This window comes from Eublepharis macularius, chromosome 6 (assembly GCF_028583425.1).
Source record: "Eublepharis macularius isolate TG4126 chromosome 6, MPM_Emac_v1.0, whole genome shotgun sequence".
Taxonomy (NCBI): domain Eukaryota; kingdom Metazoa; phylum Chordata; class Lepidosauria; order Squamata; family Eublepharidae; genus Eublepharis; species Eublepharis macularius.
Window position 1 is genome coordinate 61,796,682 of NC_072795.1, and position 17,227 is coordinate 61,813,908.

At 42.7% G+C, this 17,227-nt stretch overlaps 1 protein-coding gene across 1 annotated transcript in view; it reads right to left on the reverse strand.

The window, feature by feature from the left end:
- HS6ST1 (heparan sulfate 6-O-sulfotransferase 1) overlaps positions 1 to 15,880 on the reverse strand; it is a 254,817-nt gene extending 238,937 nt beyond the window's left edge. The window contains exon 1 of the mRNA XM_054982827.1: positions 14,902 to 15,880. Coding sequence (XP_054838802.1) covers positions 14,902 to 15,419 — 518 coding nt within the window. The 5' untranslated portion in view covers positions 15,420 to 15,880. The remainder of the gene's footprint in view (positions 1 to 14,901) is intronic.
- Between the last annotated feature and the right edge of the window lie 1,347 nt (positions 15,881 to 17,227).

Sequence of the window (17,227 nt, forward strand, 5' to 3'; positions counted from 1 at the left end):
CACATGTGATATTATTTCAGAAAAATATTAGAAATTGATTCACAGTGATAATCATGGTTCCCATCTTTCATTTTGTTTACTTATATTTATACCCCGCTTTTCAACCCAAGCCTTCAAAACAGCTTATATCACATTTTTTTCTTCTACTCCATTTTATCCTAACCACTACCATCCGAGAGCTGAACTAGACAAGATTAATGACATGAGGTTATGCGAGTGTTTAGAATCTTATCTGTTCCTACCTGCCCATGTCCATTTTACCCCGAGTGAACATGTGTCCTGTAGCCCTAGTCCGTGCATGTGTTGGTTAACTGGTGTAGTCACAGTTGCAAGTGTCCATGGTCATAATCAGCAAGTCACCATTGCAGAACGTCGGTTTTGGGCAGCTTCCACTTCCCTCTCCCCTCTTTTTGCCGTTAGATCTGGCTTACACCCAAACTGTTTTGCTATTAATCTGGCATGTTTTAAATTCTCCCATTTCTAGTTGACGCCGCCATCTCCCTACTCCTCCTTCCTGCACCCTCCTCCTTTCTTCCTCCTCCTCCTCTCCATGCAGCGTCTTTGGTTGGGATAAGGAGGAGGTGGGAACATAAACAAGCATCTGATCAAAAGTTCAGAAATATCCTGATACATGAACCTGAAAAGAATGTGGTGGGGTTACTCATTCTCCAGTTTGGTTTGGCAATACAGAGCAAACTCGGCAAAACTTGGCCATTGTTTCCAATGGGAAATGCGATTCAAGACATTTTAGGACCAAATTTTACCAAATTTTCTGGGGAACTACTCCTAGCTATTCTCTAAAGACCTCCAAGTTTCATGAAGATTGGACATGGGGGGGGGAGCAAAATCCACAGAATTCACACAGGACCTACTCCTAACTGTCCTCTAAAGGAACCCCCCCCCCCCAAGTTTCAGGGAGATTGGACCCCAGGGAAGGCATGATCTATGGGGTTCTGCAGTTGCTGTCAGTTTTTCTCCACAATAGGAAATAATGGGGTAGCTAGGGGCACCTTCTCATTAAATGGCTCCCCAAGGTCCAATCTCCCTAATACGTGGCGGGGGGGGGAGGTCTTTAGAGGACAGTTAGAAGTAGGTCCCCTGAACATTTTGTAGATTTATTTTGCAAAATGCCACCCCCATCCCCTCAGATAGCCACAATAGCTTTCCCCATAGGTAATAATGGAGATTACAGGTGGCTGGGGACAAACAGACAGGAAAGAGTTGATTCTGTCTGACAGCAAGAAATGCTGCCGAGGCTCCCAAAGTGGGGATTGCCCACCCCCCTTTGCACCCCCTCTTCCTGGCAGGCCGAGCTACAAGATCTCAGCAGAAGTGTGGAACTACTGCTTTTAGCACCCCACCCCCTTAGGAAACCCAGTGAGGTTTTTTCCCCTGATACATCCAATTGAGTAAACTAGCTCCCTCTCAGAAAAGCTGCAGAGGAAGGTTTGAGCATGCATGAAGAGAAGGTGCATCATGGGATATCATCTCTTGTCTGGGAGGAATGAGGAAGAAACACTTGCCAACATGAGCACGGGAGCAAGTGCAGTGTGGCCGCAGTGTGAGAGTGAACAGGACAGCAATGGGGAAACATGTGTAAGTGCTTTCACGTTGTACGCGTCTAATTCATACTACATGAGATATGTAGTATGGCTCTGAAATAGGTTAGACTGACAGTGATGACTGGCCCAAGGTCACCCAATGAGCTTCCATAGCAAAGTGAGGATTTGAACCTGGGCCTTTTAGATCTAGTCCAATACGATGATGTAACACCTTAAATCTAAGTAAACATTTAGCCAATTTACATTCTTTTCAGGGTTCAGACTGACATGCCATCATGAGGTTTCATGTTTACTGTTTGTCTGAGGCAAAGGAGATACAACTGCTCCTAATGCTAAGTAATAAACCACTGAACTCTCAAGAACGGCCTAAAAGCTCTTGGCTTAGTTCCACCTCTGGGCTTGACCAGAAACTGAGAGCTTCACATATGCTGGTCTAAAGCAAGATAAAAATGTACAAAATAAGTAGCATTAAAATGTGAGGCACGTTGTGTGTTTGAAGAACATTTCAGTGAATATGTTGAACTTCATATTACCTAAAACTTCCACCAGGAAATTCACAAAAGCTTCAGAAGTTGCCAAAAGGGGTGGGCAGACAGTATGATAAGGTGGACCCATTTTTAAAAACAGCATCAGGATGCAGTGAAGAAATGTGGAGGCAGAAAGAACCATCAAGTTGTAGCCAAGGCAACCCCTTCCGAGGTTTTCAAGGCAAGAGACTAACAGAGATGGCTTGCCATTGCCTGCCTCTCCAACCTTGGACCTCTCTGGAAGTTTCCCATCCAATTTCTAACCAAGACCAACTCTGCTTAGTTTCTGAGATCAGAAGATATCTGGCTTGCCTGGGCTATCCAGGTCAGGGTAGTAAAGAAATGTCAATGATGTAATGTGAAGTGAACTCTAAACAACAAATCACTAGTTAATAAGCTGCAGTACAGTTATGCAAAACGACATGGTGCTAACAGCATTAAAAAAAATCACTAATTGCAAATCACCGTTTTCTTCTTAAAGATGACAGGCAATTGCCAAAAGCAGATTCTCTAAAAGAGGCTCTTAGCTATTAAGATGAGATTAGCATTAAAACAAGGTAAAACATACAGAGTAAATTTAGACCTATTTAAGATGCCACCTGCACAAAGTCAACCACAATTTAGGCAGAAATTAAGAGGCTGTAATTAAAAGGAAGATGTGCTAAAGAAACAGGTTGGCTTCAGCATGGTTAAAGAGACAGCTGATTCACTGGCAACTCCCCCACCCCTGAACATATATTAAGAACAGCTTGCTGCCTTCATACACTTTTTAAGACCTTCCTGTTTTACTACTCTGATCAAAATTCCCTTTAAGGTTACCGGTTAACACTTGGACTGCTGAATGGTCCCAAAGGTAATACTTTCCCAGCAGTAGCTCCACAGAATTCTTTGAGATACATGGTTCAAAAGCAAAGCATCTTTCAATTAAGAATGAGACCAGAGTCCTACAACCATTTCTAGGGAGAACAAACATGTTGCATAGTTAGACCTAATCAGAAACCCTCCAGGAAAGACTGATTTGAGCATCTGTTAGATTATGATCTAAGGAAGCAGCTTTTCAAAGGCAAAAAAGCTTATGCATTTTTTTAAAAGGTACCCAAGTGCATTATGACAACCTATTTCTAATTATACTTACACATTCATTAGTTAAATGTGAGAAGTTTTCTCTCATAATAGACAGACTCAAATGTATTCTTATTGCATGCATTAAAATGTTTGTTCTCTTCCAGCAGAAATTGACCTTTATAAAAGATTTTACTGTAAGAAATACAGAGTTAACACATCCTCCTTCTGTAATAATCCCAGAGTAACCATCATGTTGGTCTGCTGTAACAAAGCTAAACAACAGTCCAACAAAACTGATTCCAGATAAACTTAAATTCTGTTAATCGGGAATAAATGTGGATAGTCTTTCATTGGTATCACATCTACCAACAATGTTTGTTTGCTCGCAAACATGAATGCTTTCTCTATAGGCAGAATGAGGACACTTTCACAAGTGAGGCAAAAATCAATGTTGCTATTGACTACATTTGTAGATAGCCAAGATGAGTATGTACATTAAAAATGATCTCTCTTTTCTTTTTATATTGCATTAACAGTGTTCACAAGTGATGTATTCCAGACTGAAGTATGTTCTTCTCTTCTCATAATGTTCTGAAATGCAAGGATGGCAATAATCTCCAAATGGATTATTTGGAGAAAAGAATAAATTCTTTACTGTCTGCTCCAATGTTTTTACTGAAGGGAAAATGAGGGAAGAATACAATTTTTATGTCAGTTACAACAACTGGAAATGCCTTAGAATTAAAGTAACCAAATACTGTACTGACCAAGCAAATATTACAATTCCCGTAGGAAAACAAAGATACTAACTACTTCTAACTACCTAGGCAGAAATCAGTACTCTCTGCCATCCTATTTTTCATTTCTTCATTTGATAAACTTCATAAATTCCCAAGCAAAATTGTTTTCCTTCCCTTGCTAGCTGTGGTTCAGGACCAACTTCCTTTCTCAGATATTTTGACAAAATCTCAACACATAAACTTAGATGCTATATGATCAAGTACCATTTTTGCAACAGATCTGATGCCATTTTAGCTTCCAAAATGTTTTTTAAAAGAGGGCAATTGGTATATTCTTTAACAACTACTAGGATGCTATAAATACTTCAGCGGAAGAAGGGGTCTCCCAAATGCAAACCAAGCTTTCAGTCAAGCAAATACCAGGCCACCCATTTCATGTGCGCAATTCCCATGTCTATCACAGACATTTGAACCCTGAATGTTCATGCACATTCTGCATGGGTGCAGAAACATTTGAAGCCTGCTCATTACATAAATATCCTTGATTGTACAGAGATATAAACATACCTCACCCAACCCCATACATTTCAACAGACAGAGCACAGGATATATAATGAGCAGAGGTAAGATAAGTCCAAACTGTAGAGACAGATCAATTAAAAATGAAGAAGCAAATTGAAGGGGAGATTTACATATATCATAAAAACTCCACAAGCAGGAAATTAAACCCAGGCAAGCAAAACTACTACAAACTCAAACCAAAAAAAGGTGCTATACATCACTGGTTGTGATGCAACACAATCTGTTGGGGATTCTCTTTCTTCCCATACAGAGAATGTAAAAATTCATAGTAAGTGAACTTACTATCCCAAGGCTGAGATTCCAAGGCTGAGATTTTTATTACATTTTAATCCCTGGACAATATACGTATTCCTCACACCATTTTTTTGTCTTAGCAAACATTAGTAAGGTCTCTTGAGCTTTAAATTACAAAAACTTATTGTAAAGAAAATTTTGTTGGTTTCTAAAGTGCTATTGAATTTTGTCTTCCCAACAGAGCTGCCCATCTGAAATATCTTCCCATATGGTAAATCAGGCTAAACTATCTTCCTGTAAGGTAAGGTAGACTAAGAGACAGTAATTAGCTACCCAGTAAGCTTCCTGGCTGAGTTCAACTATTTAGAAAAGGCTCTGAGCTCAAGGTGACTGCTTTGAATTTTAAAGCGCCCCCTGACGTTTGTTTTAATTCTGTTATTTTTATAACTTTCTTTTTGTACTTTTTATTATTGTTACCTGCCTCAAGTCCTAGTTATCTGGGGAAAAGGCAAGCTTATAAATGTTTTAAATAAATGTTTTAAATAAACACTTTTAAAATGTATTTATCTGAGCAATGTTACCTGATCAACATAGGGATTCCCAATTAACTTGCAGATCCCAAGGTCATCCTTTCCTCCCTCACTCTCATCTGCCTTGTGCCAGACACCACCAAGGCAAGCTGCACATGCCCTACAGATGCATCCATGCAAAACAATAGAGCCCACATCAACTACACTTTACATGCAACTTTAAGTAACGTGTATTGTTTGTACATGGTTTAAAAGGCCAGGTCTCACAGTGAAAATAACTCTACAAGGACAGAACACAAAAGGCCCTGACTTAGCTTCTAATTAATCTGATCCCTTTATTGGAAAAGACTTTGCACCAGAGATAGCAAGCAACTTCCTTATTGGTTATATGAGCTTCTAGATAGAGAACAGCTGAAAAGGGGTGGGCGGGGATCTGGAAAAAACTTTCAGAGCAACTCAGAGAAAAAGATCAGCATCACACAAACCCTGATCTTCTAGTATGCAACTGAAAACTGCCTTTGGCTATTTTACCTAATGGCATATCTACAGTGAAATCTTTTGCACTTTAAAACAGATTTAAAACTAGTTCAGTTTTGTATGTGAGGACAATGATCAGGACTATACTCGAGTAAAGCTCCTAGGGCTGAATTACTGATTTCCTGTCACCAATCAACACATTTTCTGGCAAGTGCTCTGAAAGCTATTTGGCTGTAGCTCTTGCCCCTTTTGGGGTACTTTCAAAGCCTTTGTGGCAGTGAGTCAAGGATAACTAGTGACAGATTCAAGCTATAACGTCCAGTTTGATTACAAAATGAATACAGTTCTATAGTTGGCCAACTGTCTACAATACACATGGTAGCCACAAAGCCTCCATTTCTGGTCTTCTCTTCCAGTCACACGAGAACTAGAAAACAAGTTCTGAGCTATCTACAATACCAAAGCTGAGAGCCAGCAGAGAAGGAACATGGCAGGGTGTAATTCCACATAATCTCTCATGTTCATCAGGAACAATGGCAACCTCCAAGAGAAACAAGACTCCCTTTTCACCTAGTCCTCAGACCATTAATCAGGACCTCTCGGTAATTAAGAGTACTTTAATACAAAGGATCTAGCTGCCTGAGTACTCACCCTATAGAAAGAACTAAAAGACAGATTAATATTTCCCACCAGGAAGTTTCTCATCCACAGTGATCTAATTTGGACTACAATATTCCTTTCACAAATCCCCACTCAGTGATATAACACACCTTCTCCCTGCCTAGAAACCCCCCTCTCTCTTTTCTTACTTGAAAATATTCACTCAAATTAGCAACTCCTCTCAACCCCATCCAGGCCAATCAGGCAACATTGCCCAGAAGGGGAGGGATATCCAGGTAACCAAACCTGGAGGAAAGGAATCTTTTGTTTCAAACAAGGGCTAAGACTTGAAGTGAGGCCCGGACTTGAAAAGGGAAACTCTCCTTGCTTCTCTTCCCCACAAGATCGTTTCTTGGACAACCGGCAGCATGTACTTCAAACCTGCTCCAAACCATCCATGTTTCTGTAGCAGCTTAAACCCGTGTCTTTTATGTTACAATGAATACTGTACTTCAGATTTATAGGAGGTCCAGATATTTGGGAACCTGCTGAGGATGCAGATCAGTGCTGGAACCTGCTTGAATAGGTAGCTATAATACCGCCTCACCCTCGTGCTCTGCTTCTTTAGCCACTTGCTTCCCCCTTCTTGAGTGATACATGTTTCACATGGTGTATGTGGGCATTTGGAATATTATTTCTTAGTGCAAGTATATAATATTACTATATGCTTGGTATTATTGTGACTGATAGTGCAAATTATTTTCTTCAAGAAAATTCTGATTTCACTATATTCAAGGTCTTCCAAGCTTGCAGTAGGAGAATTATTATTCTATCAAACAACCCCTTGGTTGCCACTTGCATTTGTCATTGCCCAGATTGTGCACAGTTAGGTGCAAAACCCAGCAGCTCCTAGGAGTGAGAGGCAGCAAAAGGAGGTTCACTTCCTTATACTCAGGCTAGCCTAATGTGTTCTATTATTTTAATCTGACCTGGATGGCCCTGGCAAGTGCAATCTTGTCAGATCTTGGAAGCTAAGCAGGGATAGCCTGGTTAGTATTTGCATGTGAGACAACCAAGAAAGTCCAGCGTTACTACGGAGAAGGCAATGTGGCAAACCATCTCTGAACATCTATTGCCTTGAAAACCCTACGGGGCCACTGTGAGTTGGCTGTGACTTGAGGACACTTTTATGGGCTGAAAAAGGCATATTCACAATGACATGTGTTTCGGGTGTATGTTTCCCATGACCACACATGCAATTTATTTCAACAACAACATCCAAATGATTTCATTGCTGTATTCCAGAAAGGCCAAGTTTTTCTACTTCTTGTAAGTCAGCACCACAATTGATTACAATGCATGTTAGAATAACTGGCAAAAACTGTTTCCAGAAAAAAGTACTGAAACCCTGATCCTGAATACAAGCACAACTTCGTACAAGCACAATACTATGTCCAGCTTTGCTACACACACTTCTAAAATCTACTCCCAACTCTACGTGTTATGGCACTTCCCAGATACAACACTATCCCAGTGCTACATTCAGTATGCAATACAACAGAGTATTGATTGCAGAAATTTGAAAAAAAAAAAGAAACCGGATACAGAGCTGAAACAATACTGAAACAAAGCACAAGCAATTTAACATGATATATTAAACAATGCAGAAACTACCCAGAAGGAGCATACTTACAAAGACAGACAATACATGTTAGTATAGGCTACAGTCCCTGTCCCTTTACCAAAGCAACCATTTCCCTGCAGTTCAGCCCTATTACTTGCATTAAAAAGTCCTTGTGACAGACTGCATGTTTTGAAAAAAAGCCTGGAAGTGCTGTACACAAAACTGCAGAACTGTTAAAAGAGTTAATCCTTCATAGGATCAGAGAGCTTTGAGTGGCAGGCTACTCCAAGGAATCTGATTGGGTAGCATGAGCTGGAAAAAGGAGGGTCTTTTTTTCAGTCCTAGCAGACAGATTGAATGTGAAGAGCTGAGAGACAGAGTCCTGGCAGAGAACAGTTTTAACACTGCCAGGAGAACTGGGGAAAGTGGCAAGGAGATTTGGGAAGTAGGTGCAGACTCCCAAACTGGCCAAAGAAAGTGGATAGAGCTTCTAAGGAGAAGAGATTTTCTCTACCCAGTCAAATACGGAGGTAGCTCTGGAGAGTAAAGAGATCCTTGGTCTGGTGTGGTTGGAAACTACTAGATGAGACCTTTAGATTCAGTTAAGAACTGAAGGAAAGCACTTTTGTGTGGAGAAAAGGAGATTGGGGTACTATGAAGTGGGTACCAGCATTCCTAACTCCAAAAGTGACAGAATACTAAAAGAAATTATACCAGAGTGTTTGGGGGAAAACAAGGGACAAGACCCTCAAAACCCAAGCCTTTAAGTCTCTGTGAAGAGCCTAAGAATTGAAGTCTGTGCATGTTCTAATTTTCCCTCAGAGTTATACATGTTGAATTACCTCTTAAGTTTTCAGCCCCTGATTTTACCTGACTTTTCCTTCTAAACTAAATTAGTTTGTTATTTTTGAATTTTAAAAATTTCTGTTGCCATTTCTGCTATCTAAGGACAAGGAAATGTCATAGTCCTATTGAATAATTTGGTTTTTCACAGTTTGCTGAAAGCCAGGAGACTGGGCACTTTCGTGACCTCTTCAGGTAGGCCTTTATACAAGGTGAGGGCCACCACAGAGAATGCATGTGTACGGGCAGCTTTGATTTTGCCCATTTGCAGGATAGCACCTGCAGGAGTTCCTGTTCAGATGAGCAAAAGCTGCAGTGGTGGAACACAGGGAGAGAGGTGGTACGGGATCATTCAAATGTGACATTAAGGCCACAGATCTCCTCCAAAAGAAGACGTTAGGTCCAAGAATCGGAGCATCCAAATAGGGCAAGTATTATACTTACTGGGAACCTTGCACCAGATTCTGGGCTCTGATGCTATGCCCCTGCAGTGTAAACAATTACAGACAAATCCAAGTTTATATTCTGGCAGTTTTATGTAAAATTTCTCATGTCAATTTGTCTGTTGGCAAGGCACCATCGGAGCTTCGAAGCGTGCACAGGTGAATATCCCAAACTTAAACATGAAGCAAGGGAGACAGAAATGCTACCAAGCTGTGAAAGTCCCCACCACAAACAATCCACTAGAGCTGTTGTTTCTATTAAGGCTTTTTTAAAAGGTGGGAAAATAGCTTGAAAGAGACACTCAAGAAGTCATTCCACTAATCCATTTAACAATATTTAAGTCACAGAGACAGACAGGTCTATTTTAGCCTAGGTCCTCTCGCTGTAATGAACAATCAATCAGCCGGCTCACATGCTAGCAAAGGAGCTTTTTTTATTATTTTAATTTTTAGATTGTGATCACAGGAGGGATGTTCCTGACAATTTTGCAAGCACAGTGAGAAATTAAAATGAAAACTCAGCAGGTAGAGAGTTCTGTGATAGACTCACACATAAACGTTCTCAGAAAACTCAAGATTAAGTATGCCTCTTGAGGAGACTTATGTAAAGACACAATTTGGGGAGGAGAGAAGAGGGAGAAGAAATAGAGGGAGTGGGAGGAAAGCCACAGCAAGGAATGGGGGGAAAACAGGAATAATGCAATTCCAGTATTCTCAGCAGCAGAATGCGGCATCCCTTCTATTCCAGCTAACTGCTTGTGTTAAAAAGTTCTAAGAAATCACACGCCTAGTCAATCACTTCCAAGCAAAACAGGAGGGATTGGAGAATCAATAAATGTAGTACAGTAGCCTACTTGTGTCTTTTGCAAAGGAGAACTGGTCACTAAACTGACAGATTTCAGAAAAGTCAACAATGAACACAGCTACCCACTCATCACGGAACTGAGGCTTGGACAGGTTTCGTCCTCTTTTCTCTGTCATGAAATAAAATTCTTTATTTGTGAAGCAGGTTAGCCAAACATGTGAATCACTGAGCAGATCATTGTATTCCTGAAAGATGGAGGAAAGGGCTCAATCACAAACGGTGCACCGAACAAGCCACCAACATGGGTCTCCAGTTTTAGGACCAGAGGACAAAGCAGTCTAGCTTGTAACTAACTGAGATACTATACATTTATATAATGGCTAAGAATCTCTCCTCACTGCACCAATTTTTTGCACAGCAGCAAAGTGTTAGTATTTCAAAAACACGCTGAATTTGGATCAGTGTGACATCAGAGACAAGGGAAATACAGGAAGCAATTTAAGCCTCCCTTGTGAAAAAGGCCTCAGTGTCATTAAGACCAACTAGAAGCAAGAAAAACAACAATTCTGAATGCATGTGCCACATACAGGTTATAAGAAGTAATGCAAGAATGCACTTAGTGCAAAATTGGCATTGCTTACAAGGTTAATAGTCTTAATTCATGATTTGCACATAGATATATGGGCGCTGCTGAATGTCCTTCAAGAATGTCTGTGAGACACTGGCAGAGCACATCAGAAAGAGACTCAAGCCCTTTTCTTCTGAACACACATACTGCTTTCTTACTGTTCTAGCTCTGATGCAATAACTTGAAAGAGCACTTTGGTGAACAGCAAATTATAGAATACACCGTTACATACATTAAAAATGCCAAACCTAATAGCAGCGCCTCAGAAAAAGTGACTGAAGCAACTAACAGCGTGATCCTACGCATGCTGACACGGAAGTGCAGTACACCAATTTCAACAAGGAACTTTCTCAATAACAAGTGTGACTAGAATTTCATGCTAAGATTATTCAAGTGAAAGAGACCCAAAGCAACGGGTTTATCAGCTGTTCTTTTCAATAATAAGAAATTATCAAGAAAAACTATTTTGACAGGAAAAGAGCTCTGTGAAAGTCAAAGGTTTGTATATACTCAGCAACAGAAGCAAATCCAACAAAAGATATCACCCACCATCTTCTTTCAGCAGCCTCTGTAAAGCGGGTGTGACATAAAAAGCACAGGCTGTTCCATTACCCTAGATACATTATTCAGAGGAGGGAAATGAAGTGATATAGTCACCACTGTAGTGGAAATAATGCAAGAATGAAGCCCTTTTCCATCCCAACAAAGGAAACTTGCTCCACCAGTGGTTTTACATAAACAGCCCTTGTTTATGAACCCAGATTTCATTACAAACAGGAGAAATGTTATCTTTCTGTGGACATGCTGAAATAGACTGCAGTACAATAGGCCTATGTGATAGGACAATATTACAAAGTCAGCAGGCAGCTCTTGTTTGTCATTATCAAAACCATTCCCATATACAGAGTTAATGAATGGCCAGAACACTGCATATTAATAGAGCAAGGTTGTGAGCTGCAGATTACTAAACATCCACATCACTATACAGACCCTTCCTGCCTGAACATCAAGGCCTTCTTCAATTTAATCAGGACATTATAAGACAAACAAACAAAAGGGAAGGCCACAATGAAGCATCACAGCATGTCTGTGAGACAGCAGTCTCTATCCCATAAATTTTGTAATAAGTTCATTTAAACTGTAGTGCTATGCATATTGACTTAGGAGAAAGCCCCAGCGGACTCAGTGGGACTTACTCCTAAGTAAATGTGGATTGGAATTGGAATGCAGGATTGATATTACAGGATTGGAATGCAGAAGTGATATTAAGTGCTACTAAAATCAGGTGCTATGAAAAAGGAAATCCCAGGAGCCACTGCACTGCCAAGGCGCTTTAGCCCTGAAATTCTGAAGTTCATAATAAACACAGCCTTTAAAAAAATATTCTGAATTATCTGACGTCCCAAAATAACCTCCATAGACAGAACAAGCAATTTAGAGGCCACGGCCACTTTAGCAAATCCTCACATTCCTCCTCTATGCTCACTTTGCCATAGATTTTCACTATTCCAACAAAAGTGAACCGTTTCAAGATCAACATAAAACTTAATTTGGTGGCAGGGTAGGGGGAAAGACGTGCAACTGGATGTACTCCATAACTGTGTGTACCAATCTTTAGACAAGGTTAATGGTTTGCTAGCCAGGAGTCAAAGTTCACATTCCCCACCCCACCCCAACATAAACACACACAACATTCTAACTTTGTGAAATATTTTCCTACATTACAATGCTTCACCAAACATCAGTACAGGAAACACAGAGGCTATTTGTTTGCCAATGTTTATACATGGTTTTATAGAAAGAAAACCTGAACAGAGTTGGCCCTTTTGGATGCTTTCCTTGCTTCAATACGTCCAGTCAGCTGGCCTAACAGCAAGCCACAGGACAGTATGAGAACAATTAATGCTGAAACTTGCCAAGATGGGTTGAAAAGATAGCACCAACAGCAGAATCAATAAATATAATTAATAACTGCATGCAATATTGCACACTGAACAAGTCTTTCTGAAATAGGGCAAAAAGGAGGAGGAAATGGGCATAGCAGCAGCATTAAGGGGGAAAAAATCTTGTTTTAACTCCCAAGGCTGCCTACTCACTAGAAAGATTAGAAAGGATATTAACAATATACATACACAGCACATGGCTTTAACAAATGAGAACATAAAATCCTGTCAAGCTACAGGAGAAACTTTGAAACAAAAGATACTAAAGGGCTGTAATGCTGAAAGATTTACATTCACTAGGTACGGCAGTGCCTGAACAGCAGCTCTTTGAATGAAAGTCCACGTATTAAAAATTCAGGAATTAGAAGTATCTCCAAAGATTTAAAAAAATAAACGTAGCTTTGAGGATCAGGACTAAGCTCAACTATGTATGAGGAAGACTAAGGGATACAAAGGAAATATGTGAAGAAAAAGGGAACAATTTTCAATGACATTAAGAGGATAAGAAGTGAAAGTGAGTATTTGGGGTGGGGGAGATACAAAAAGGGCAAACAGAATAATGTAATATGGAAGCATCCCTAGAGATAAACCTTCCTTGTTCTCCGTTTATTTTTCAAAGCCACTAATTCAGGAAAAAAAGAAACAATCACCAGCACAAAAAGAAAATGAGACGTTTGGTTTGAAAGACTGGCTATGAGCACACATAGGTATGCAGCCAGGTCAGGAACGAAAGGTGTTTTGCAGCAAAGTAGCTTTGTGCCACCTACAGTGAAAAGACGGGAAGGGGGGGGGGGCACAAGCTAATCAAGAAGATCTGTCACTGGAAGAAGACAGAAGAAAATTGTAACAGGAGGAACAATGGGGCAGTCTAAGAGGAAAGCTGCCAGGCAGGGATAGGTACACAACAAGGGCACAAAAGCAGGTTTGCAGTGCATTCCTTCGAATAATGCACTCTGCACTTTATTTAGATAAGCAAGCAGAGCAACTGCTTAGTGAGGTACCATCTTTAGGGTCTGACGGCTACAAAGGCAGTGCCCAACATAGCAGGAAAGTTAAAACGCCTAGCATAAGGAATGATTTTTGACAAAAAAATAAAACACAATGGCAAAAAGTGCAATACAGGTGTCTTGCGTTTGGGACGTGTCTGCAGAGGAACAAGAACCAGAAAGGTCAAGAGCATGAGATGTAGGCTGCAGTGGAAGAGAAAGATCTATAGTCCAGAGAAAATACTGCAGAGCATGTTAGAGATTTTCCAAAATCAGAGGAGGGGAACCTACCAGTGTGTGAAAATCACAGTAAAGGGGAAACAGGGCTTATGAGAAGTTTAGAGGATCGTGTTTAGACTAAATCTATATATTCCGACTCAGACCCTTTGCCCCCCTGTGCCTAGATGTGTGGACAAAGTAAGGGTAATGGGATTGAGGGATTCTACACACATACAATAACTATCTTCTCTACAACAGTCAGCAAATAGAAGAAAGAAAAGAAGCATATCTCAGCTCTAGTATTTAAAAAATACGCTGGAGGGCCAAACCCAGGATCCAAGTAAGGCCTATGGGAAAAGCAAGCTTTGGAGAGTACAATGCAAGGAACAGAGGCAGAAATACAAAGTTGCAAGCAACATAAAGTACAATATTATAAAACACACTAAAAAGTCCTGTGGACACAGCATGATTTCACATAGGCTGTAAAAGACAAGATCCGCCACTTTTCTATCAAGGTTCCTACCATAGCTACCTGACCGACAGAAAGCCAACAGCTGCCATGTCTTCCCTCATTCTCCCATGACACTCTCCCTGCTGAATGTCTGCCTGCAATACACCACAGAAGCCTAGTGAGTTTGGTTACCCTAGAAGCAGAGGGAATTGCTAGAAGAACAAACAGCCTAAGTGGGACTGTTACAAAGTACAGGACGCCTGAAGGCACATCAAGCCACCTACACGGCAAAGTGAGCATCGCAGGGCGCCCAACTTGCGACGCTTGTTTTCTGCACGGTCACAAAGTTATTGTAAGCGGGTTGAACAGCAGTGCAGACAAGTTGGAAGGGGGGGGGGAGTTGGCTTCCAGAGGTGAAGGACCCCCCCCCCCCACACACACAGCCGAGCTACTGACCAAGCATGTCTCAACCGCCCCAACCATCTCCAAAAGGCTGCAGAGGGGTAGCGGCCGGCTACGGCCAAGGCCACAAGGAGAACCCCCCCTCGAGGACAGGCGCCTGAGAGGGGCGACCGGCTACCCGGGGAAGGGGGCGCGCTCGGGCCGGAGAAGGGGCAGCGCCGCCGGACTCTGTGGCCTCACCTAGGCGGTTTGGGGGCCGCGCTCTCCCGCTTGTCCAGCACGCCGGGCACGCAGTTGGTGAGCTCGGTCCAGTCGGCATGCAGTCCACAGCTCCAGCCGGTGGAGAAGCGCGAGAAGAGCCAGGTCTCCCTGCGGTTGGGCCGGTAGCAGGTGCACTTCTTCTGGCCGGGCCGGCAGTCGCAGGGCACCTCGAGGCGCACGTTCTGCACCAGGTGGCGGCCGAAGGTGGTGCCGCCAGTCTTCTGGATGTGCAGGAAGACGATCACGTCGTCGCCCTTCATGTCGAAGGCCAGCTGGCGCTCCAGCTCCCGCACGGGGAAGTAGTACTTCTTCACGTAGTGCGGGTCCGGCGTGGGGAAGAGGTCCAGCTCGTCCTGGTAGGAGCGGCCGCTCGGCGCGCCCAGGCTCAGCCCCGGCCCCACATACTGGTACAGGATGAGCATGAAGCACACCGAGCCCGCCACGATCAGCAGGAACTTGCTGTTCCTCTCAACCATGCTCCTTCCAGCGCGCTTCATATGTCACCATCTCCCAGCAATGGGCAAGCGCCAGGCGGAGGCTGCTGCGGCTGCCGACGGCGGCGAGATCGGCTCCCTTTTCCACCCCCTTCTCCGCCGGTTCTCCCCAAAGGGGTTAAAAGCAAAGCTCTGGGTTGCAAAAAGAGGGGTGGGAATTCCCTGCCCCTCCCCCCTTTCCTCCCCCCGTCAAATTCGAAGGGGGGGAGAGGAGGGAGGCGAAATCGGGGCGCAAGACCGCTCGCCCAGGTGGCGACTCCGTCGTCCCGCTCCTGCTGACAGGACTTCGGGGTCGCCTCCTTGCTCCGAGCCCCCCCAGCGCACACCCCGCAGTCGCCTGTCTGATGCAGGGCTGGCCGCTGCACGCTAGTTCAAGTCCTTCCTGCCTGGCTTCCTATCGCAAAGCCCCACCATGATCTGAGCCCAGCATGCACAGCGCCGCCTCCTCTCGCTCCGCTCGCGGCTCCAGGCGCACACTGGAGAACTAGAGCGGCGGCGGCAGCACAGACACGCCGCAAAGCCAGTGCTTTCTGGCGCTTTCGGGTTGCACGCGCCCGCCCGCAGAGGAATTTTCTCCCCTTTGCCTGCGCTCTTTCTTCCCACTTCCTCTTTCGTTGCGCTGAAGATTTCATCACCCCTGAGAATCGGGAAGCGCCGGGGAGCGGGGCCTCGCAAGTTCACGGGCAAGACCTGCCTCTCCCAATTTTTTTTAAAGTGCAATGTGAAGTCTCTAAATCTCGAGTTTTTATGAATATATTTTTAAAACGCCTACTTAGGCGTCGTCTTTATTGAATGATCTTTTTCCTCCCCCGTGAGTTGCTGTCTCTCAAAAAAACTGCATAGTTGGCAGAAACTCAACAGATGCAGCTTTTTGGTGGCTTAGGGATGCCGCGATAGGTAATGATTAATGTGTTGGTTTTTAAAAGCACAGAAACACGGTGGCAACACTTTCTGGTTTTGGGATATACATTTGAGTGAGTGTTCAGATATTCATTTTTAAGTCCACCATGAGGTTTTGACCTAAGGACCTAATTTGTCAAGTTTTAACATTCTATAGGTCTGTTGTTGTTAGAAGTCTTCTTTCCCTGGAACTTTTTGAGGGTACATGTTACAATCATATTTTTAGGTTTTTCTTAAGCAGCATCGAAAATGGAAAATGTTGTGTGTGTGTGTGTGTGTGTGTGTGAGAGAGAGAGAGAGAGATTAATAAGTCTCATGATTTAGTCTTGAAACTTCTCAAATTACAAGAAAACCAATTAAATCTTCACACATGACTCTGAAAGACTCTCTGTTGTCACTTTCTTCTGCCCTCAGGGTCACCAAGGTGTGGATCAGCCAAATCCTGAGGAGGAGTCAAAGCTACAAAGTGAAAATTGCTGAATGACACTGCGAATGTCTCACTGAACTACTCACTCTGCCTCTGCAATTATCACTTCAAGAGAAGTCTTTAAATGCTGCCCTTTAAATTAGCCAGCAGAAGAGAGAATCTTGTCACAATCACTAAGTCTTAATCATTTCTTTACTTCCTCTACAGAAAATGCCAGCAACAAGGAAATTTTCATGAAAAACAAAATTTTCTTTCCCAAAGTAACTATCTCCCTCCCATCAGCCACTGTAATCCTTTCATTGTGATGACACAAACAGTTGTTATTCTGTGGTCACAATGACAGGATTATGGGGGTGGGAGATGGTGGAGAAGACATAGCAGAAGCACGCAACAAATGGAGCCCAGCAACTCACAGAAACATGAGGGGCTCTGAAATCGCTGTTTTGGCAAATCCAGCACCAGTATAGGAAACTGGTTCAGCAAG